The sequence below is a fragment of the Myxine glutinosa genome, chromosome 13 (assembly GCF_964187855.1).
Source record: "Myxine glutinosa chromosome 13, kmMyxGlut1.1, whole genome shotgun sequence".
NCBI lineage: Eukaryota > Metazoa > Chordata > Myxini > Myxiniformes > Myxinidae > Myxine > Myxine glutinosa.
In genome coordinates, this window is record NC_136273.1 from 4,708,395 (window position 1) to 4,734,352 (window position 25,958).

At 44.4% G+C, this 25,958-nt stretch overlaps 1 protein-coding gene across 3 annotated transcripts in view; it reads right to left on the reverse strand.

Moving 5' to 3' along the window:
• Positions 1–1,088: 1,088 nt before the first annotated feature.
• LOC137438525 (glycine N-methyltransferase) overlaps positions 1,089–25,958 on the reverse strand; it is a 67,002-nt gene continuing 42,132 nt past the window's right edge. For all 3 annotated transcript variants that reach the window (XM_078766961.1, XM_068133643.2, XM_078766962.1), the window contains 2 exons: positions 4,362–4,477; positions 1,089–1,656 (listed from right to left, as the gene is read on the reverse strand). In XM_078766961.1, coding sequence (XP_078623087.1) covers positions 1,476–1,656; positions 4,362–4,477 — 297 coding nt within the window. In that variant the 3' untranslated portion in view covers positions 1,089–1,475. The remainder of the gene's footprint in view (positions 1,657–4,361; positions 4,478–25,958) is intronic.

Below are 25,958 nucleotides of genomic sequence, written 5' to 3' on the forward strand. Positions count from 1 at the left end.
GCGATCCGCGAAGTTCACGTTCAGAAGGTAGAAACCATCACGGCATGTCGTCATTTACTTGAACTCGATATCTCTTTTTTCATTCCAAACAACATATCTCCAATCACAAATTAAGCACAAAATAAACTTTTAACAACATGGTTAATGTTTCCTTCATTGTAAAAACTACCAAGTCAACAGTTAAAAGGATTTTGAGCCGATAAGTGTTACGGCCTTGGCAATATCGATGGAGACAGCGATCTGTTGACTTATACACCGCCCAAATAGCTATGCGGCATTCTCTCATGGAGAGCATAAACCCACATCGTTTGAACTTTGGCCGAGGTCATTATTTACTTTTAATGATGTTTATATACGAATCAAAAAGAAGATAATTGGTTTTGGGTCGTCCTTTCCGTTCTCGTGGGATTGTGAGTTGGAAAGACGACCGTGATGGCGGGGATGGGGTTGGAATTCTCTTAAGCAGGGATTCAACCCATGTCCTTATAAAAGGTCTTTGTCCGAGGTCACCGAGTCCGAGCTGTGCAGCGATCAGTGCAGCCGATTAGTTCAGCTGTGCAGCGATTGGTGCAGCCGTTTGTGCGGCACCCGGGAAAATAACGTTATGCGGGAGTCCAAACCTGAAAATGCTGGAGGCCAAAGTTGAAATTGGGAAAACAATATAGTCTACTATTTTACTCCGGGAGATCCCAGGATTACCCACCCAAAATATCGATGCGATCGGTTCAGCCATTTTTGCGGTACCTTCGAACGGACGGACAGACAGACGGACAGACATTTGGTGAATTATAGTAAGATTGTTTTGGATATATATATTTATTAGGTATGCACAATGATGCATTCTATGAATTGTTTTGGATAGATCCATTTATTAGGTATGCACAATGGTGTAGCATCCTCATACATAATACCCTCATAATACCCTGATACAGCCCCTCATCCATTATTCCAAATTCCTGCACACTCTGCACCTTCTCTCGCTCTCCCATCATGCTTCCTTTTGTCATTTTAAATTCCTCGATTCGTACCACCACCACCACCACCACCACCACCACATATGTATAAAGAATCAGAGATAGGACCATATGTACATGTATATTTATTTAATAAGACGTTATATATGGTGTTCTCATTTGAGATGCATAAACTGTAGTTAATAACATGAGTCGATTAACATACATTCTTACTTTGTCATCATTTGTGAACGTTTACACACATGGTTATCATTTGTGAACGTTTACACTCATGGTTATCATTTGTGAACGTTTACACTCATGGTTATCATTTGTGAACGTTTACACTCGAGTTTATCATTTGTGAACGTTTACACTCATGGTTATCATTTGTGAACGTTTACACTCATGGTTATCATTTGTGAACGTTTACACTCATGGTTATCATTTGTGAACGTTTAAACTCGAGTTTATCATTTGTGAACGTTTACACTCATGGTTATCATTTGTGAACGTTTACACTCATGGCGGAGACGAGGCACGTCGAATGACGTGTAAAAACACCACGGGCTCTTCGGTTTGACCTGGGATGTGTAGTTTGAAATCTCCATAAACCCTGTTCTCTGCACTTCCTCCAAACACTTCTGATGCAAGTTCGTTGAATTCATCGAGTAGTACAGGTGAAAGAGAAACAGAAAACGTCCTGTGATAGAAAAACAACAAGTACAGGTACATTCAAAGTACACCACCCCAATGCCCAAAAATAAATAACATATCCTCCAGTGCACCACCCTGCTCGGGTGCCTTAGGTGTCCGGCAATGCCCCCATGCAGCACAGAGACGGTATTGGGAGGGAGAGGTGTACGTACAATAATTGATTGATTAATTGCATAATTAAAAGAAATAATAATGGCAAAATAATTAATTTCTTAATCAGTTGGCAAATAGCACACCTAAACCACCAATGTTTCATCTGAAGCTGTAACTTTGAAAATTAATTAATCGAAAAAATTAATTAAGTAATTAATCGAAACATTAAATAATTAATCAATTAATTGATTAATCAGTAATTTTAAAATATCCTTTATAGCCAAATCACTTGATCACTGTCGTGTCCACATATTAGCTTCCTAGCTTAAAAGGTGCTGATATGGTCCAGATGAGAAAGAAAATAAATAAATGATTAATAATGAAAATAAATAAATAATAATCGCAAAATAATTCATTGCTCAATTGGCTAATAGCATACATTAACCATCACCGTTTCATCCGAATCTGTAAGTTAAAAAAAAAAACTTCATCCATTGAATAATTAAATAATTAATCGATTCATTGATTAATCAATAAATCAAAAAGTACCCTTGACAGCCAAATCACTTAGTCATTGTCATGTCCAAATATCAGTTCTTAACTCAAAAAGTGCCTGAGATATTGCCCAGATGACAAAGAAAATAAACAAGCATTGTGAGTATTGCGCTGCAACACATGTCCCCTCCCGGCAGTCTGTCGTCCGGAAAACTGTTGGGGAAATTACCAAAGGGTTATTTACCCACAGGTTCTGAATCGTTCCCAATCGCTAATTACCTCAGGACGGGCTCACCTGTGATTCACACTCGGGACTTCGATTTATACACCATGCAGACAGGTCAGCAGAAGCACGAGAAAATAAGTTGTTGATAAAGAACCTTTCGAGTCGCTAAATATCAGTAATTTATTATATTTTCCGGTTCACGATCAATGATCGATGTGTCTATATATGTTGCTCGGCTTGGCTCCGCCCCTCCCGAAAGTGCGCGCTGTGTCGCGCTTTTGACGTTGGTGAGACGAGGCTGAGGGCGCGCGGTGCGGCTTGAGGAGAACTCTCGAATAAACAAGAGATGTCCATTTTTTTAAACATTCTCGTTTAATTAACGATATCTGCCAAACCACGTGACCTATCGCCAATTCCAAAAGGACATTTTAGTAGACTGACGTGCTGAACAGATCTGTGAAGTTTCCTCTCGATTGGATCAAAAATGAGGGAGGAGCTCGGTTTTAAAGCTTCATGCTTAAAAACGTCATAACTCTGAAACCATGTGATGCATGACGTCATGCTCGCTGACTTTTTTGTTCGTCATGGGTATGTGATTCGGCCTGCAAAGATTGGCCTCGATCTGTTCAGCCGTTGCAGAGAAAAAGGGGTTTTCGTGTTTTCACGAAAAACAATATGGCGGCCGAACCACGTGACCTGTGACGTTATAATTACCATTAAAATATTCCACAGACCGAGTCCCTCATATGGTGAAAATTTGATCTCAATCGGCCCTATTATTGCAGAGAAATTGGTTTTTAAAGGAAATTAAAACTTAAAATGGCACTGAGTTAAGGATCATCAGAATTATCAGAATTCCCGAAGTTCAAAGTGCCATAACTTTGTTAAAAATAAGCGAAACGTCGTGAAGCTCGAACTTGATCTGTAACTTATCATGAGGAAACCATGTGCCAAGTTTGAAATCATTAGCTTTAAGAGTTTAGAAAAAAAGTCCGGAAAACTGTTCTTTGCGTGATGGACTGACGGACTGACGGACTGACGGACGGACGGCGTGCAAACCTATAGTCCCCTCCGGTGTACACCGGTAGGGGACTAATAAGTGCTTAATAAATTGATAATAATCGAGTAATTAATCAATTAACCGATTAATCTAAACATACAGTTTTTGCCAAACCACGTGCCCAAACTTCAGCTTCCTAGTACTGTAAAAAAAAGTTTTTTTAAAAATCCTTAATACCGCTGCACATCAACAATTCAACATTGCAAAGGACGATTTAATCTTGGTGTGTGGACAACAAACTCCACATGGAAATTTGAGGCAGAGGTCAGGATTCGGGGATGGAAAAGCAAGATGAAAAAAAATCCGGCATCCATCATCGCAGTCGACATAATATCATATTCCTTTTCTCCAATGACCTCATCTCAGATCATCAATTTGGTTTCAGACCTGGTCACTCCATCTTGGACATGCTGCTTCCACTCACCCAACAATGGATGGAGGCCCTCAATACCAGACATGACATCAGGGCCGTCTCTCTTGACATATCTCGAGCTTTTGACACAGTCTGGCAGTCTGGCATCCATAATTATTACTTGTTCTTGTGTACTCTTCAGAAGTATGCTGTTGTTCAGCAGTCCTGTCTAACATCCCAGTCCCTGATGTGCGTTGGAAGGCAACAATTGTGAGAGAGTTTGACTGTATCAAAGCCAACCCAGAGCTTCCAATCCATGAAGACCTGAAGAATCTACCAAATATGCGACTCAAGTTACGCAAACTTTGATACGACAAGAATGTACAGCAAATGACCTGTTGAAAATAAGGTTCACCCTTAGCTTTGTTTGAGCAGTACAGGTGTAATTAAAATTGCGTTTGGTACCTTTTACTTTTTGTTTCATTTGTGTCCTCATTGTTGATTATATAATCCAGGATGACGGTTTTAGCAACACCTTTCTCGTAGATGATGGACTGCTCAAGGCGCTCAGTGAGTATGTTCTGGGGAACAAACAAGCAAGGCCGTGCGCTGCATATCATTCTTTTATATTCATCATACGTATATACTGTACGTAAAAGAGAATCTGAATATCATTCTTTTATATTCATCATACTGTTGCGAATATGGAATTTGGCCTCCATATCCGCTTGTAAATATTCCCCTATTTTCTCCAATACTCCCCAACTTTCCCCGATCCCCCATTCCCTAGTCCCATTGCATGTAAATAACAATCAGTAGAGCCGACCTTCCCCTTATTCCCCCATTAAATGTCGTGCCCAGGTCCACCGCACCACACGTAGACAACTTTCGGACATCTTCCTAGTTATTCTTAATCTATGTCAGTTAAGGCCTCGTTTCCATTAATTATGACTCTTCGTTGCACCAGAATGTGATTATATGGCATCAGTAGTGAGTTTAGGACCTTTCCCATACCTCCTCCCATCTTCTTCCCCAAACAACAACTACAACAACAATTACAACTACCACTACGACTACAACAACAGAGGGGCGGGGAGTGTGCGTCCTCACACCGGCTCGGTTACCCGCCATGACCATGCGCTCCACGGCGTTACCCCGAAGGGGCTGGCTGTCAGCTCCTCGTCAGGGGCGGAGCCAGTAACCCCCCCCACGCACCCAATGAGAAGCAACGTGCCGATTCCACGAGGCGGAGCTAACGAGCCGAGGGCGTGTCACTCCCCGCCGGATATACGCGGCCACGCGCCGGATGTGACGAGAGATGCGCCCCCAGCCTGGAGAGAGAAGTCGCCACCCCTCGAGCGCTGCAATACCTCCACCGCATCTCTTAAACTGGACCGTACGTGATCCTGCCCTGAGCCCAGGTGCACCTGGAGCGATCGCTACCCGATTTCCTTGCCATCAAACCCCGTGTGAGTGAGCCTTGTCCCGTTTATTTGTCGTCTGTTGGGGTTAATATAAGTGTGTTTAAGTGCCCACCTTCCTATGTTTCCCTCTTGTCCCTGTAATCTAACCTTCCGCCTTAATATAACCTCCTCCGGAGGTCTTGAGAACTGAACCCCTGGTGTCGTATTGTGTTATTGTGATCCAGCCGGGTGTCTTCTTTTTCCTTCATTGGTCTAGCATAGCGCGATTAGTCAACGTTCGGGCACAATCGGGTAACTTGTGCAGACGTGGTCATACCATAAAACCGCTCGGTAAATAACATCCAAGCCACGTCTGTAACAATACGTATATACGTAAAAGAGAATCTCAATATCATTCTTTTATATTCATCATACGTATATACGTAAAAGAGAATCTGAATATCATTCTTTTATATTCATCATACGTATATACGTAAAAGAGAATCTGAATATCATTCTTTTATATTCATCCTACGTATATACGTAAAAGAGATTCTGTGTATCATTCTTTTATATTCATCATACGTATAGACGTAAAAGAGAATCTGAATATCATTCTTTTATATTCATCATACGTATAGACGTAAAAGAGAATCTGCATATCATTCTTTTATATTCATCATACGTATATACGTAAAAGAGAATCTGAATATCATTCTTTTATATTCATCCTACGTATATACGTAAAAGAGATTCTGTGTATCATTCTTTTATATTCATCATACGTATAGACGTAAAAGAGAATCTGAATATCATTCTTTTATATTCATCATACGTATAGACGTAAAAGAGAATCTGCATATCATTCTTTTATATTCATCATACGTATATACGTAAAAGAGAATCTGAATATCATTCTTTTATATTCATCCTACGTATATACGTAAAAGAGATTCTGTGTATCATTCTTTTATATTCATCATACGTATAGACGTAAAAGAGAATCTGAATATCATTCTTTTATATTCATCATACGTATAGACGTAAAAGAGAATCTGCATATCATTCTTTTATATTCATCATACGTATATACGTAAAAGAGAATCTGAATATCATTCTTTTATATTCATCCTACGTATATACGTAAAAGAGATTCTGAATATCATTCTTTTATAGTCATCATATGTATAGACGTAAAAGAGATTCTGAATATCATTCTTTTATAGTCATCATACGTCTAAAGGTGGTTTTTTATAGTCATCATACGTATAGACGTAAAAGAGATTCTGAATATAATTCTTTTATAGTCATCATATGTATAGACGTAAAAGAGATTCTGAATATCATTCTTTTATAGTCATCATACGTATAGACGTAAAAGAGATTCTGAATATCATTCTTTTATAGTCATCATATGTATAGACGTAAAAGAGATTCTGAATATCATTCTTTTATATTCATCATATGTATAGACGTAAAAGAGATTCTGAATATCATTCTTTTATAGTCATCATATGTATAGACGTAAAAGAGAATCTGAATATCATTCTTTTATATTCATCCTACGTATATACGTAAAAGAGATTCTGTATATCATTCTTTTATATTCATCATATGTATAGACGTTAAAGAGATTCTGAATATCATTCTTTTATAGTCATCATATGTATAGACGTAAAAGAGATTCTGAATATCATTCTTTTATAGTCATCATACGTCTAAAGGTGGTTTTTTATAGTCATCATATGTATAGACGTAAAAGAGATTCTGAATATCATTCTTTTATAGTCATCATACGTATAGACGTAAAAGAGATTCTGAATATCATTCTTTTATAGTCATCATATGTATAGACGTAAAAGAGATTCTGAATATCATTCTTTTATATTCATCATATGTATAGACGTAAAAGAGATTCTGAATATCATTCTTTTATAGTCATCATATGTATAGACGTAAAAGAGAATCTGAATATCATTCTTTTATATTCATCCTACGTATATACGTAAAAGAGATTCTGTATATCATTCTTTTATATTCATCATACGTATAGACGTAAAAGAGAATCTGCATATCATTCTTTTATATTCATCATACGTATATACGTAAAAGAGATTCTGAATATCATTCTTTTATATTCATCCTACGTATATACGTAAAAGAGATTCTGTATATCATTCTTTTAAATTCATCATATGTATAGACGTAAAAGAGATTCTGAATATCATTCTTTTATAGTCATCATATGTATAGACGTAAAAGAGATTCTGAATATCATTCTTTTATAGTCATCATACGTCTAAAGGTGGTTTTTTATAGTCATCATACGTATATATACGTAAAAGAGATTCTGCATATCATTCTTTTATCGTCATCATTCGTATATACGTAAAAGAGATTCTGTGTATCATTCTTTTATATTCATCATATTGTTGCGGATATGGGATTTGGCCTCCATATCCGCTTGTAAATATTCCCCTATTTCCCCAATACTCCCCAACTATCCCCAATCCCCCATTCCCTAGTCCCATTGTCTGTAAACAACACTCTGTAGAACCGACCTTCCCCTTTTTCCCCCATTAAATGTCGTGCCCAGGTCCACCGCATCTCACGTAGACAACTTTCGGACATCTTGCTAGTTATTCTTAGTCTATGTCAGTTAAGGACTCGTTTCCATTAATTCTGACTCTTCGTTGCACCAGAATGTGATTGTATGGCACCAGTAGTGAGTTTAGGACCTCCCCATACCTCCTCCCATCTTCCCCATGAAACAACAACAACAACAACAACTACAACAACAGCGCGCGGGGAGTGTGCGTCCTCACTCCGGCTCGGTTAGCCGCCAGTGCCCATGTGCGCCGACGGGGTTACCACGAAGGGGCTGACTGTCGGCCCCTCGTCAAGGGCGGAGCCCGGTAACCCCCCGCACCCAATGAGAAGCAACGGGCCGATTCGATCTGGGGCGGAGCTAACGAGCCGAGGGCGTGTCACTCCCCGCTGGATATACGCAGCCACTTACCGGATGTGACGTCAGATGCGCCCCGAGCTTGAAGAAAAGAGAACCAGTCGCCACCTCCGAGCGCTGAGAGACCTCCCGCATCTCTGGACCGGACCGGGTCGATTCTGCCCCTGAGCCAAGGTGCACCTTGAGCCTCGACTACCTGCCCTTCCTTGCCATCAATCCCGGTGTGAGTCAGTCTTGTCCCGTTTATCTGTCGTCTGTCGGGGCTACTATAAGACCGTATTTAAGTGCCTACCTTCCTATGCTGTCTCTCTCGTCCTTGTAATCTAACGCTCCGAAATATTATAACCTCCTCCGGAGGTCTTGAGAACTGTACCCCTGGTGTCGTGTCATTTTAACCCAGCCGTTGTGTCCTTTCCTCAATTGATTTAGCGTAGCGCGACTCGGCCAACGTTCGAGTATAATCGGGTAAACTGTGCAGACGCAGTCATACCAAACCGCTCGGTAAACCAACATCCACAACCGCGTCTGTAACATTTGGTGTCGGGAAGTGGGATTCGGACCTGGGACTAAATTCAGTTAGGCCCAAATTTTGGAACACCAATTGTACCATTAGGGTAACATTTTGGTGTCGGGAAGTGGAATTCGATCCGGAGCGCGTTTCACGCGCTCGAAATTATAACGGCGAAATTTGATTGTGTTTTACAAAAAAAAAAAAAAACCCGAATTTTGAAAGTCGCGCTATGGCAGACCAAGACGGTTGGGTTCCGGTAGAAGAGAGTGAGGCAGGGTCGATCCAGGACCAAATTGAGGGACATGAGGAGAGCGAAGCAGTGAGGGTAGCAGACGCACGAAATGGCGCCTCGCACATGGCCACGGCGACCACGCCCGCGACCGTGGTAGCGCCGCTGGTGGATTCGAACCTTTTCCTCCTGCAAATGAGGGCCCTTATGGAACAAATGGGGAACCGGATGGATGCTCAGAGTGAGCGATTGGAGGGCCAAATGGGGGTAATGGGAAACCAAATGGGGGTAATGAGGGACGAATTGAGGGCTGATAGTGAGCGATTAGAGGGCCAAATGGGGGTAATGGGAAACCAAATGGGGGTAATGAGGGACGAAGCGAGGGGTACCGGTGAGGGGTTAGACAATAATTTTAAGGGATTAGACAAGAAATTTGGGAAATTAGACAATAGATTAGGGGAAATACAGGAGGGGTTAACGGGGGTAGAAAATAGAATGGCTGCCCAGGAGAATCAAATGGAAGGGATGCAAAAGGGGTTAGAGGGGTTAGAAAACAGTAGGGAAGGCAAATTGAGGGACATGAGGGACCAAGCGGAAAGGGAAGTTAAACAAATGGGGCAGCAGATAGAGGGGGTCAGAATGGGGGTAGAAACCAAACTGGATGCTCACAGGGAGGAAATGGAGCAGATGAGGGTGGCATCTGGGCAGGAGATGCAAGTGATGGGAGAAGAGATCAGAAGAGGGGTGAGTGAGGAGGTCGGAGGAGTGCGCGAGGAGGTGAGGCACTGTAAGGAGCACATGGAGAAGGAGGTGAGAAAGGGGACTGTAAAGTTACAAGGGAGCATAGAGGACCTGACGCAGGAGGTGGAGCAGCTGACGGTGGGACAGACGGAGTTAGTGGAGCAGGTACAAAGGAACACTGCGGTAATAGGAGGGTTAAAAGCGACACAAAATGACCTAAAAAATGACTTGGTAGCGACGAAGAGGGAATGTCAGATGGTACGTGAGGGATTGACAACGAGGTTGGACGAGGTGATAGAGGTAATGGAGACGAAGGACCGGCAGGTGAGGACGCACATGGAAACGGTCAAGGTAGCCTTGGAGGACGAGCTTGAGGAGACGTACCGGGGAATAAAAGAGGTGAAGCAGAAATTAGAAGAAGTGGAAGAAGGGATGAGCGAAATTAAGAAGCGACGGAGAGGGGATAAGAAAGAGATAAAAGAGGAGATAAAAGAATTGGTCCGAAGTCTGTGTTAGGATCGTGACGATGTGCTCATTAACCGGATGAGGGATTCGCAGGTGATGGAGGAGAAGCGAAGAGGAAGAGGACCCGGTGTAAGTGGTGACCAATATGGTCGTGCGTATGATGCGCCAGGTGATTTAAGAAGCTTGGGGGTCGAGATGGACCCGGGTGTTCGTGAGAGGCCGTTGGTGAAGTGTGCGACAGGTCTGGTGTGCGAAAAAGGAGGTATGCGAGAAAGTCCGACTCTGGGGTGTGTGAGGAAAAAGTGCGTGCCAAGGAGTGAGGGTGCTGGCGAGAGTGAGTCGGTCGTAGCGCGTGTTCGAGGGAGCACATGGAAGCGCGGTGTGGTGAGTGTTACAGAGGGTGTGACGGGAGAGTGTGCGCGAGAAAGGTGTGTAACGGACAGGTGCATGAGGAAAGAGTGCGCTGTCGGGAGTAAGGGTGAGTGCGCTGTCAAGAGTGGAGGTGAGAGTAGTAGGAGTGACACGGAGCGTGAGTTGGTTGTGACAGGTGAGCGAGGATGCACACCTGGAATGGTAGAGCGTGAGTGGGAATGCACGCTGGAATTGGTAGTGAGGCACGTGGTTGGGTGTGCGAGTGAGGGCACACCTGTGATTGTCACAGAGGAGGTGACCGAGGAAGGGGCGCGAAGAGGTGTGTTGGTGAGGTGTGCGACCAACGAATGTGTGCCAAAGTGTTCGGTGGTCAGGTGTGTGACCAAGGCTGTGAGTGGAATGAGTGTACCTGGGTGTGTAAGGAAAGGTACGAGGAGCATGGAGACGGCTGGATGTGTGAGCAAGGAACGGGCTGCGGGGTGTAAGCATGCAGGTGAAGCATCGACGTTAAACGGGTTAGCGGTTAGGTCGACTTTTAGCCGAAGCGGGCCCTCGGTGCGTGCCGGGCTTCGCGTGCCGCGAGCACCAGCGGGGATCCGAGCCACGGCGGGTTCGAAAGGACCGCCGTGCGCGATCCACGCTGGGCCTCGCTTGGAACGGCCGCGTCCAGGCTCCACTAGGTGGAGCGGGCAGCTGGATAGGAAGGGTCGTCATGGCGACCACGTTTTGTTGAGACATGCCGGCAGGTCGAGATCGGGACATTGGATGGCTCCACGCCGAGATGGTGCGTGGGATCTCGGCCCGGGTAAACCTCCTTCCCTGCACCGAATGCGGGACGTATCCAGCCGCTGGCACCAAACAACCCGCATTCATTGCTCGGCTTTACGAAGCCGGGCTTTGGACAGGAATTGGCGCACCGAGAGGCATTAGTGAGTAGACTGTGTGATGAGGTTAGTGTTTTGGCCCCGAAATTAGAGAAAAACAAAATTTGATGATTGGCAAAGGATTGGCAGTAATGATTGGCAGATGATGGGTAGTGATTGGCAAATTTTTGATTTGTTGAAATTTGATGTGCCAAATTGGTAGGGGGGGATGCCCGATGTGGTGGGATGGCAACTCTGTCATCCCTCACAGAGTGGGGCAAATGCGCACTAGTTTATGGGGTTGATGGCAGTGAAAACTAGCCCGGGTGGGTTAGGATATCGTGTGTAGGGATCTAGCGAAGATGACATTAGGTAACGTTAAGGTTAGTTAGTGACTGATACCTGTAGTGGGGACGCAGGTAGATTAGTGTGGATGATAATGACGAGGGAGCGCAATAGTTTAAAGGGACGACTGGGAAGCGCAAGTTTCAGAGGGGGGTAGTTAGATGAGATGATGCTGTGTGAGAACTGGACAGGTGTGTGGAGCAGTGTATGAGTAGTGAGTGTTGTGGATCAGCGCGAATGCGCTTGGGGAGAGAAGGGTGCAGGTGGCACCAGGTGTGAGAGCACAGGTGTGCAAGTGCAGGTGTGTGGAATACATGGAGCAGAGAATGAGTGGTGTGGAGAGAGTTGGAGTAAGTGGTACGGAGTGGTGTGCATGGTGCGAAGGTGTGAATGGGGGAAGAGTGGACCCCTTTCACGAGTACCCGGGGCGGGTAGTGTAAGTGTTAGGTAGAGGGTATAGGTAAATTGTGGTTGGATATTGGCATTTGTGGTGCGGTTGCAGAATGGTATTGTGGATGGGTGCATTAGTGTTGTGGAAATGGCTGGGCGTGTAGCCTGTTAGTGTGTGTAGTTGGTTGGGCACTCCACCACTGTGAGGATGTCGGCCAGGTGAGGCCGCAGGTGGGCTCTGGGAGCCGTTAGTGTCAGTGGGGCCCGAGGATCCGGAGGACGGACCCGGGTAGCCCAGTGCCAGAGAGGGCACCGAGTGGGGAGAGCGCCAGAGGGCCTTCCCCAGGTAGATAGGTTAGGGTAAGGAGCAGGTAAGCTCGGAGGCAACTGCAGTGGTGGAGGTGTGCAGGTGGGTAGACCCGCTGGGAGAGGTACACGCCACAGCCCGGAAATTGTGCGAGGGCACCGGGAGATGAATCGGGGGAGTGAGGCCCCAAATTGAAAAGCACCACAGTTTGGTCAATGGGAATTGGTTTTTAGAACCCATAGTGTAAGAGGGCCAATGGTTTGGCAGGAGAAAGACCCCGGGTAATGTAAAGTTGTTAAAGTCATTTAGGAAATAGTTAGGATTGATGAACCTGTCGCACCATACGCAGCCACTTACCTGTGGTGATGATGACTCCACACCTGTGTTTTCTTTGTTTTGTGTTGCAGGAAGTAAGGATTGCTGTTGGATTTGTGAGACGCATCACGACGTGGATGAGACATTGGGGTGATTCCATCTCTCCCTCCTTAGGAGGGACTGATGATGAATTGGTGATGACAAATTATGATGTTGAGTTGGAGATGGCAAATTCTGATGAAAGTTGAAAATGGCAAATTTGATTGGTTAGGAGGGAGAGAAGACGAATTTGGTTTATGGGAGGAACGGGGAAGACAGTAGGGACGTTTGTTGATTTGTAAAGTAGATGTTTATGAGTAGTGTTGTGTTTTGTGGATACAGTAAGGGGTAAGGGAGGGGCCATGTAGGTTACCTGGTGGGGGGGGGGGGGGCGTACGGTAGGAATGTACCTGTCTCACCTGGTTCCCATGTGCCCCCAGTGTGCATTACCTTACATTGCGTGCACTTTTGCGCCCTTACCACCTTACTCACTTGTCTTTTCTTTTGTCTCCCACCTCCGAGGATCTGGCTTTGGGGCAGAGAGAGAGGAGAGAGAGGTGCTGGCTCCGCAGTTGTGGGCCTGCACTTTCGCTGCTTGCTGCCAGGATCGATACACCATATGGACCGCAATTTTTGTGGCCGCCCACCATGGACCGCAGTTCTCTTGCGGGCAAGCACCACCCGTGGATGGACCTATGGGTCAACGTGGCACCTATGCCATACAGGTGAACCACTAATAGTTGGCCCCCTGACGGCCACAATAAAGAAATGGATGCGGTTGGCGCCTTTCTTTATTTTTAAAAGAAGCAAGAAGGCCAAGTGCACCACATGAAGGCAAGACCAGCGGCAGAACATCGGCCGGCTGCGACACCACCGGTGACTATAAACACTTTATTGGTGCACCGGATGGTGCTGACTGTACATGATGGGGTGGTGCTTTTGGTGCTTGGAAGGGGTGCTCTGCACATTATTAAAGGCCGTAAGGCCACAGAGCACTCGTGGGTTGGTGTATCGATGCTGGCATGCGTGCTCTCTCTATGCATAACATCTGCATGTGTTCCTCCAAAAACAGGTCCTGGATCGTAGTGTAAATATCAGCGTAGTCTTGTAAATAATGCTCCCTACCGGCTGTATGTTTAGTTTGAGAATTCTTTCCGCGATTCGGTTATCCTGTGGGTGTGTTTCTGTGAGGAGAAGGGTGCAACGTCGCAGGGGGACATATTTACTCATTTGTGAATATCTGTAAAACTGTCGCACTCAGGGTAGAGTTAATAGTAGAGGGAACTACATCTGAGTGCCACACTAAAGTAGGTAAAACTTTATCGGGTTGGGACGCCCCGAGGGTAGAGAAGGGTGCAATGTTGCGGATATGGGATTTGGCCTCCATATCCGCTTGTAAATATTCCCCTATTTCCCCAATACTCCCCAACTATCCCCAATCCCCCATTCCCTAGTCCCATTGTCTGTAAACAACACTCTGTAGAACCGACCTTCCCCTTTTTCCCCCATTAAATGTCGTGCCCAGGTCCACCGCATCTCACGTAGACAACTTTCGGACATCTTGCTAGTTATTCTTAGTCTATGTCAGTTAAGGACTCGTTTCCATTAATTCTGACTCTTCGTTGCACCAGAATGTGATTGTATGGCACCAGTAGTGAGTTTAGGACCTCCCCATACCTCCTCCCATCTTCCCCATGAAACAACAACAACAACAACAACTACAACAACAGCGCGCGGGGAGTGTGCGTCCTCACTCCGGCTCGGTTAGCCGCCAGTGCCCATGTGCGCCGACGGGGTTACCACGAAGGGGCTGACTGTCGGCCCCTCGTCAAGGGCGGAGCCCGGTAACCCCCCGCACCCAATGAGAAGCAACGGGCCGATTCGATCTGGGGCGGAGCTAACGAGCCGAGGGCGTGTCACTCCCCGCTGGATATACGCAGCCACTTACCGGACGTGACGTCAGATGCGCCCCGAGCTTGAAGAAAAGAGAACCAGTCGCCACCTCCGAGCGCTGAGAGACCTCCCGCATCTCTGGACCGGACCGATTCTGCCCCTGAGCCAAGGTGCACCTTGAGCCTCGACTACCTGCCCTTCCTTGCCATCAATCCCGGTGTGAGTCAGTCTTGTCCCGTTTATCTGTCGTCTGTCGGGGCTACTATAAGACCGTATTTAAGTGCCTACCTTCCTATGCTGTCTCTCTCGTCCTTGTAATCTAACGCTCCGAAATATTATAACCTCCTCCGGAGGTCTTGAGAACTGTACCCCTGGTGTCGTGTCATTTTAACCCAGCCGTTGTGTCCTTTCCTCAATTGATTTAGCGTAGCGCGACTCGGCCAACTTTCGAGTATAATCGGGTAAACTGTGCAGACGCGGTCATACCAAACCGCTCGGTAAACCAACATCCACAACCGCGTCTGTAACAATATGTATAGACGTAAAAGAGATTCTGAATATCATTCTTTTATATTCATCATATGTAGAGACGTAAAAGAGATTCTGTATATCATTCTTTTATATTCATCATATGTATAGACATAAAAGAGATTCTGTATATCATTCTTTTATATTCATCATATGTATAGACGTAAAAGAGATTCTGAATATCATTCTTTTATGATCATCATACGTATATACGTAAAAGAGATTCTGAATATCATTCTTTTATATTCATCATACGTACATACATAAAAGAGATTCTGTATATCATTCTTTTATATTCATCATACGTATATACGTAAAAGAGATTCTGAATATCATTCTTTTATATTCATCATATGTATATACGTAAAAGAGATTCTGAAAATCATTCTTTTATGATCATCATACGTATATATGTAAAAGAGATTCTGAATATCATTATTTTATGATCATCATACGTATATACGTAAAAGAGATTCTGCATATCATTCTTTTATATTATTCATACGTATCGACGTAAAAGAGATTCTGTATATCATTCTTTTATATTCATCATACGTATAGACGTAAAAGAGATTCTGTATATCATTCTTTTATATTCATCATACGTATAGACGTAAAAGAGATTCTGTATATCATTCTTTTATATTAATCATATTGTTACAGACGCGGCTTTTAGATGTTATATTGACCGAGCGGTGGTGTATTTAACCGCGTCCGAACAGTTACTCCCCGATTAAAACCCGATTCCACCCGACGTTGACCAGATCGCCCCACAGATATTCAATCGGGAAATCTCCAAAGCGACCGAAAGAGAAGGAAAAAAAAGAAGAAGAATACGGAGGAAGAACAGATTTATTATACACACACAGCAATGGATGGAAGAAGCAGTAACACAGCGAATGGTTAACTTACACTATTCATTTTTACTTAGCCCCAAGACAAACGAACAGGACAGGACGTTCACACTTACACAGGGGATAATTGCAGGCAGGTAAGGCTTGAGATGGATCGCTTGGTCGGGAGCGCGCAGTTCGCAATCCCTCGCGGTTTTGGCGGGAAACCCTCCGTCGTGTATCCACCGCGGTAGACGTCCCGCGCTGGTTCGGCACACCTGCTCCCCTTCTTGGGGCGGGGCCGTCTCTCTCCTTTCAGCGCGTCTCTCCAAAGCTGGTCTCCTTGCCGAGTACCTCTCCTCTTTGGCTTGGAGCGTTTCACATCTCACCGCCTCTCTTTGGTGCAGCCTCGTTGCTCCTCTCCCAGGGTCATCTCCAGCTCATCTCCAGTCATCTCTCATCTGGTAAAGCAGTCCCTTGCAGTCGCTTTTATCACCTCGAGCGAAATCAAGCCGCCGACTCCGAGGGCACGCCTACCGGGTCACTCACCGCGGTGTTGATTGGCTGTTAGGGCTGGTTCACTCCTTGCTTCTTATGACGAGGTGGAGACACGCCTTTCTTCCCCAACCTTACCTCGTGGCCAATGGTGGTTTGAAGAAAACCAGCCAAAATGCGGAAGGCAATTGGAAGGGAGGTTTTGGGGAAATTGGAAGGGCCTACGCTTATTTTGTTTGATACAATGCAAAGTCAATCTAGTGGGAAAACACATACTTAGCCTACATGGAATAAGGAAATACACTATTTAAAAGATATATCGTGACCTGCGTGTATATTTCATGCAATTAACTAGGACGCTGACTGCGACCATTATTTACATTACAGGGTGGTACCGTACGTTTGTAACGTTCACATTGTAACGTTTCCATTGTAACGTTTTCACATTCATTACACTTCCTCCAAAATTGTTACACTTCTCAAAAACCGTTACACTTCTCAAATTCGTTACACACTTCTCAAAATCGTTACACTGCACCCCCCTTTCTTCAGGTCCGTCCTCGGGCCTATTAAACTTTAACTTAGTGTGACACGTAGGTGTAATTCCCTCTACAATTAACCTGACCCTGAGTGTGACAATTTTAAAACACAAATAAGTATGTCCCCCTATTGCATTGCATCCTGTCTAACAGACTCAAGCCCACAGCTAACCGAATTACGGAATTATTCTCAAACTATACATTTACGGTGGGGAGCATTATTTACAATGACGTGATTTCTTATTTACAACGCAACCCAGGACCTGTGTTTTTTTTTTTTTTTTTTTCTTTTTAGGGAACAAGAGAAAGAAATTCCTGTTGGGAGGGAGGAGACAGCACGCATTGCATCGATGCACCAGTACCAATACCACCAAAGCACCCAAAAGCACCCAAACACCACAAAGCACCCAAAAGCACCATCCGGTGCGGTCACCATGGTTCATAATAAACACAACAAAACAACTGGTGGTGGTCTTCTCTTCCTCTGCTGGGCCGATGTTCTTCCCGACGTCTTCTGGCTTCATGCGGCCTACTTGGAAATAATAAAAAGCACAACTTGTGTCCATTTTTATTTAGGGCCTCAGGGGCCAACTAAGGGTGGTCCACCTGTTTGGCATAGGTGCCACCTTACCGAGGCCCGCAAGCAAGCTTCCCTGGCCACTATGGCCGGTTTCCAACAGAGGTGCCCTGCCCCAGAACCTGGGGTCCATCAAGTGGTACTTGGCCGCAGAACAGCGGTCCATAAAGTGGTACATCAACGCAATGCATGCTGGTTCTGGGAATCTCGGGCGCACAATGGCCACCTCACGCACGCTCCCATCGGCACCCAATGGCGCACAGGTCATGTGGGAGACAAAAGAAAGACAATTGAGCGAGGGGTAAGGTCACAAGGGTACACGACAATAAGGCAATGCAAGGTGAAATGCGTACGGAGGCCGAAGTGAGAAAGCTCGTCCCTACCGTACGTCACCCCCCTGTCACCTACCCTACCCTTGTTCTCACCCCATATGTACAAAAATCTACACATTTACAAATTCGTCACTACTGTCACGTCTTCCCCATATTTCCCCTATACCAAATTCGTCTCCACAATCCCTTTACTTCAAAATTTGCCATCACCAATTCATCATCAATCCTCCTAAGGAGGGAGAGATGGAATTACGCACAATGTCACACCCACGTCATGATGCGTCTCACAATCCAAACATTTGCATCATAGAAAATAATCAAAACATGGCATGGTGTGGAGTACCTGTCACCTCAGGTGAGTGGATGCAGATGGTGCGAGGAGATCCTTCATCCTAACTATCCTCTAAATGACTTTAACACACTTTACACTACCCGGGGTCTTTCCCTGCCAATCCATTGGCCAACTTACACTATGGGTTCTAATAACCAATTCCCATTGGCCAAACTGTGGTGCTCCTCAATTTGGGGTCTCACTCCCCCGATTCATCTCCCGGTGCTCTAGCACAATTTCTGGGCTGCGACGTGTACCTCTCCCAACAGGTCTACCCACCTGCACACCTCCACCACTGTAGTTGCCACCCGAGCTTACCTAGCTCCTCACCCTAACCTAACTACCTGGGGACAGCCCCTCTCCTGGCTCTGTCACCCCATGGTGCCCTCTGGCACTGGGCTACCCGGGTCCGTCCTCCGGATCCTCGGGCCCCATCCACACAACTACTACCGGCTCCCAGAGCCCACCTGCGGCCTCACCTGGCCGACATCCTTACAGTGGTGGAGTGCCCAAACCAACTACACACACTAACAGGCTACACGCCCAGCCATTTCCACAACACCAACGCACCCATCCACATACCATTCTATCACCCGCACCACAGATGCCAATATCCAACCACAATTTACCTGTACCCTCTACCTAACACTTACACTACCCGCCCCGGGTATCCGTGATGGGGGTCCACTCTTCCCCCATTCACACCTTCGCACCATCCACTCCACTTCACAATTTCCACCATTCTCACTCCACGACCATCCATTTCACTACTCCATACCATTTATTCCATACAGCCACATACACCTGTCGTTGCACACCTGTGCAATCATACCTGGTGCCACCTGCACCCTCCTTTCTTCCTGGACCATTTGGTCAACACAACACACAATCACCACTACTCCCTCATACACTGCTCCACACACCTGTTCAGTTGCACACCTGTGCAATCACACCTGTTCCATTCTCACCTGTTCAATCCTCACACACACGGCATCATCTCAGCTAACTACTCCCCTCTGAAACTTGCGCTTCCCAGTCGTCCCTTTAAACTATTGCGCTCCCACGTCATTATCATCCATACTAATCTACCTGCGTCCCCACTACAGGTATCAGTCACTAACTAACCTTAACGTCACCTAATGTCATCTTCGCTAGGGCCCTATCAATATAACCTAACCCACCCGGGCTAGTTTTCACTGCCATACACCCCATAAGCTATTGCTCCTTTGCCCCCATCTGTGAGGGATGGTGGATTTGCCATCCCACCACATCGGGGGTCTCTCTATCAATTTTGCTCGTCCAAATTCCAACCAATTCAAAAATTTTCCATTTACTGCCAATTCTATTCACTTTTCTAAATTTCGTTTCAAATCACTACCATCATCATCCGTCTACTTATTACATCCTCTCGGTGCGCCAATTCACATCTACAGCCCGGCTTCGTACAGCCGAGCCATGAACGCGGATTCTTTTGTGCTGGCGGCTGGATGCGTCCCGCATTCGGGGCAGGGGCGGGGGCTTACCCGGGCCGAGATCCCACGCATCACCTCGGCGTGGAGCCATCCAATGTCCCGATCTAGACCTGCAGGCACGTCTCAACAAAACGTGGTCGCCATAGCGACCCTTCCTATCCAGCCGCCCGCTCCGCCTAGTGGAGCCCGGCCGCGGCCGTTCAAAGCGAGGCCCAGCACGCACCGAGGGCCCGATTCGGCTATAAGTCGTTCTAAACTCTACCCCGTCTAACGTCGATGCTTCACCTGGACGCTTACACCCCGCAGCCCGTTCCTTGCTCACACATCCAGCTGTGCCCATGCTCCTCGTACCTTTCCTTACACACCCCGGTACACCCATTCCACTCACAGCCTTGGTCACACACCTGACCACCGAACACTTTGGCACACATTCGTTGCTCGCACACCTCACCAATACACCGCTTCGCGCCCCCTCCTCGGTCACCTCCTCTGTGACAATCACAGGTGTGCCCTCATTCGCACACCCAACCACGTGCCTCACCACCAACTCCAGCGTGCATTCCCACTCACGCTCTACCATTCCAGGTGTGCATCCTTCCATCCCAGGTGTACATCCTCGCTCACCTGTCACAACCAACTCACGCTCCGTTTCACTCTCACTACTCTCACCTCCACTCTTGACAACGCACTCTTTCCTCATGCACCTGTCCGTTACACACCTTTCTCGCGCACACTCTCCCGTTACACCCTCTGGAACACTCACCACAGACGTACGCTTTCTTGTTACATCCTCTGTAACACTCACCACAGGTGTACACTCTCTCGTTACTTCCTCCCTAACACTCACCACAGGTGTACACTCTCTCGTTACTTCCTCCGTAACACTCACCACAGGTGTACACTCTCTCGTTACTTCCTCCGTAACACTCACCACACCGCGCTTCCATGTACCCCCTCGCACACGCGCTCCGACCGGCTCACTCCTGACGGCACACTCACCCCTCGGCGTGCACTTTTTCCTCACACACCCCATGGTCGGACATTCTCGCACACCTCTTTTTTCGCACACCTGACCTGTCACACACTTCACCAACGGCCTTTCACGAACACCCGGATCCAAACCAATCCCCAAGCCGACTGAAGCTTTCCTCACATCATATACATTGCCACTCACCTCCGTACTTCGTCTCCGCCCCTCCTTTGCCACCTGCAAACTCTTTATTTGGTTAGTGAGCACTTCATCATGATTTGAACACAGACCTTGTACATATTCCATGACTTCCTCCTTTATCTCCCTTTTAGTTTCCCTCCGTCTCTTCTTAATTTCACTCACCCCCTCTTCCACCTCCTCTAATTTTTCCTTTACCTCCTTCAGCTCCCGGTGCGCCCCCTCTATTTCTTCCTCCATCGCTACTTTAACCGTTTCTATGTGCGTCCTCACCTCTCGGTCCTTCGTCTCCATTACTTCTGTCACCTCTTCCAACCTCTTCGTCAATCCCTCATGTACCATTTGACATTCCTTCTGTGTCGCTATTAATTCATTTTTAATGTCTTTTTGTGTTGCTTTTAAACCCCCGATGATTGCAGTGTTCTTTTCCACTTGGTCCGCTAGTTCCTTTTGTCCCACTGTCAGCTGTTCTACTCCTTTCGTCAGATCTTCCATTCCCCCCTGTAACTTTGCCGTATTATTTCTCACCTCTTTCTCTATACGCTTTTCGCCTCGCTTTACCTCCTCGCGTAGCCCCGAGACCTCCTCACTCACCCCTCGTCGTATTTCCTCCATCTGGTTCCCCATCTGTTCGATTTCCCGGGCGGATTGTTCCCCTATTTCCCGCAATTTGTCCTCCATCCTATTTTCTAACCCCATTAACCCATTTTTCACCCCCTCTAACTGATTCTCCTGGGCAGCCATTCTGTTTTCCACCCCCGTTAACCCATGTTTCACCCCTTCTATCCCATTGTCTAACCCCTCAAATTTCTTGTCTAATCCCTCAAATTTCTTGTCTAATCCCTCAAATTTCTTTTCTAATCCCTCACCGGTACCCCTCGCTTCGTCCCTCATTACCCCCATTTGGCCCTCCAATCGCTCACCCTGAGCATCCATCTGGTTCCCCATTACCCCCATTTGGTTTCCCATTACCCCCATTTGGTTTCCCATCCTGTTTTCCATCCCTTTGAAATTATCGTCTGTTTTTACCATAAAGGCCATCATCTGTTTCATAAACAGGTTCCAATTCATTGGCATCTCGGGTTCGGCTACCACGACCACGGCCGCGGCTAAATTTGGTGCCGCTACACCCACGTGCGCGAGGACGCCATTTCGTGCGCCTGATACCCCCTCAACCACACCTTCTTTACTCTCCTCCACCCTTTCCTCCACATACATTTCCCCGAGGTCCTGGGTCGATTCCACCCTGTCTATCTCTCCCACCGACATCCGATCGCCTTGATTGTCCATGGCGCGATCTCAAAATTCGGGTTTTGCTTTATAAAACAAAATAAATTTCGGCAGCTTGTAATTTTGAGCGCGTTAAGCGCGCTTCGGGTCCGATTTCGGGTCCGATCTCCCTCCTCGACACCAATTGTTACTCTAATAGTACAATTGGTGTTCCAAAATTTGGGCCTAACAAATTTAGTCCCAGGTCCGAATTCCACTCCTCGACACCAAATGTTACAGACGCGGCTTTTAGATGTTATATTGACCGAGCGGTGGTGTATTTAACCGCGTCCGAACAGTTACTCCCCGATTAAAACCCGATTCCACCCGACGTTGACCAGATCGCCCCACAGATATTCAATCGGGAAATCTCTAAAGCGACCGAAAGAGAAGGAAAAAAAAGAAGAAGAAGAATACGGAGGAAGAACAGATTTATTATACACACACAGCAATGGATGGAAGAAGCAGTAACACAGCGAATGGTTAACTTACACTATTCATTTTTACTTAGCCCCAAGACAAACGAACAGGACAGGACGTTCACACTTACACAGGGGATAATTGCAGGCAGGTAAGGCTTGAGATGGATCGCTTGGTCGGGAGCGCGCAGTTCGCAATCCCTCGCGGTTTTGGCGGGAAACCCTCCGTCGTGTATCCACCGCGGTAGACGTCCCGCGCTGGTTCGGCACACCTGCTCCCCTTCTTGGGGCGGGGCCGTCTCCCTCCTTTCAGCGCGTCTCTCCAAAGCTGGTCTCCTTGCCGAGTACCTCTCCTCTTTGGCTTGGAGCGTTTCGCATCTCACCGCCTCTCTTTGGTGCAGCCTCGTTGCTCCTCTCCCAGGGTCATCTCCAGCTCATCTCCAGTCATCTCCAGTCATCTCTCATCTGGTAAAGCAGTCCCTTGCAGTCGCTTTTATCACCTCGAGCGAAATCAAGCCGCCGACTCCGAGGGCACGCCTACCGGGTCACTCACCGCGGTGTTGATTGGCTGTTAGGGCTGGTTCACTCCTTGCTTCTTATGACGAGGTGGAGACACGCCTTTCTTCCCCAACCTTACCTCGTGGCCAATGGTGGTTTGAAGAAAACCAGCCAAAATGCGGAAGGCAATTGGAAGGGAGGTTTTGGGGAAATTGGAAGGGCCTACGCTTATTTTGTTTGATACAATGCAAAGTCAATCTAGTGGGAAAACACATACTTAGCCTACATGGAATAAGGAAATACACTATTTAAAAGATATATCGTGACCTGCGTGTATATTTCATGCAATTAACTAGGACGCTGACTGCGACCATTATTTACATTACAGGGTGGTACCGTACGTTTGTAACGTTCACATTGTAACGTTTCCATTGTAACGTTTTCACATTCATTACACTTCCTCCAAAATTGTTACACTTCTCAAAAACCGTTACACTTCTCAAATTCGTTACACACTTCTCAAAATCGTTACAATATGTATAGACGTAAAAGAGATTCTGTATATCATTCTTTTATATTAATCATATATATATATATATGTAAAAGAGATTCTGTATATCATTATTTTATATTCATCATACGTATAGACGTAAAAGAGATTCTGTGTATCATTCTTTTGTATTCATCATACGTATATACGTAAAAGAGATTCTGTATATCATTCTTTTATATTCATCATACATATATACATAAAAGAGATTCTGTATATCATTATTTTATATTCATCATACGTATAGACGTAAAAGAGATTCTGTGTATCATTCTTTTGTATTCATCATACGTATATATGTAAAAGAGATTCTGTATATCATTCTTTTATATTCATCATACATATATATGTAAAAGAGATTCTGTATATCATTATTTTATATTCATCATACGTATATACGTAAAAGAGATTCTGTATATCATTCTTTTATATTCATCATACGTATATACGTAAAAGAGATTCTGCATATCATTCTTTTATATTCATCATACGTATATACGTAAAAGAGATTCTGTATATCATTATTTTATATTCATCATACGTATATACGTAAAAGAGATTCTGTATATCATTCTTTTGTATTCATCATACGTATAGACGTAAAAGAGATTCTGTATATCATTATTTTATATTCATCATACGTATATATGTAAAAGAGATTCTGTATATCATTCTTTTGTATTCATCATACGTATATACGTAAAAGAGATTCTGTGTATCATTCTTTTGTATTCATCATACGTATAGACGTAAAAGAGATTCTGTGTATCATTCTTTTGTATTCATCATACGTATATATGTAAAAGAGATTCTGTATATCATTCTTTTATATTCATCATACATATATATGTAAAAGAGATTCTGTATATCATTATTTTATATTCATCATACATATATATGTAAAAGAGATTCTGTATATCATTCTTTTGTATTCATCATACGTATAGACGTAAAAGAGATTCTGTGTATCATTATTTTGTATTCATCATACGTATATATGTAAAAGAGATTCTGTATATCATTCTTTTATATTCATCATACATATATATGTAAAAGAGATTCTGTATATCATTATTTTATATTCATCATACATATATATGTAAAAGAGATTCTGTATATCATTATTTTGTATTCATCATACGTATAGACGTAAAAGAGATTCTGTGTATCATTCTTTTGTATTCATCATACGTATATATGTAAAAGAGATTCTGTATATCATTCTTTTATATTCATCATACGTATATACGTAAAAGAGATTCTGTATATCATTCTTTTATATTCATCATACGTATATATATAAAAGAGATTCTGTATATCATTCTTTTATATTCATCATACGTATATACGTAAAAGAGATTCTGTATATCATTATTTTATATTCATTATACGTATATACGTAAAAGAGATTCTGTATATCATTATTTTATATTCATCATACGTATATACGTAAAAGAGATTCTGTGTATCATTCTTTTGTATTCATCATACGTATATATGTAAAAGAGATTCTGTATATCATTCTTTTATATTCATCATACATATATACGTAAAAGAGATTCTGTATATCATTCTTTTATATTCATCATACGTATAGACGTAAAAGAGATTCTGTATATCATTCTTTTATATTCATCATACATATACGTAAAAGAGATTCTGCATATCATTCTTTTATATTCATCATACGTATATACGTAAAAGAGATTCTGCATATCATTCTTTTATATTCATCATACGTGTATACGTAAAAGAGATTCTGCATATCATTCTTTTATATTCATCATACGTATAGACGTAAAAGAGATTCTGCATATCATTCTTTTATATTCATCATACGTATATACGTAAAAGAGATTCTGCATATCATTCTTTTATATTCATCATACGTATATACGTAAAAGAGATTCTGCATATCATTCTTTTATATTCATCATACGTGTATACGTAAAAGAGATTCTGCATATCATTCTTTTATATTCATCATACATATACGTAAAAGAGATTCTGCATATCATTCTTTTATATTCATCATACGTGTATACGTAAAAGAGATTCTGCATATCATTCTTTTATATTCATCATACGTATATACGTAAAAGAGATTCTGCATATCATTCTTTTATATTCATCATACGTATATATGTAAAAGAGATTCTTCTCATGATGAGAGTTTGGGCAGAAATGAGCAGCAAAAGAGAAGAAGTTACAAT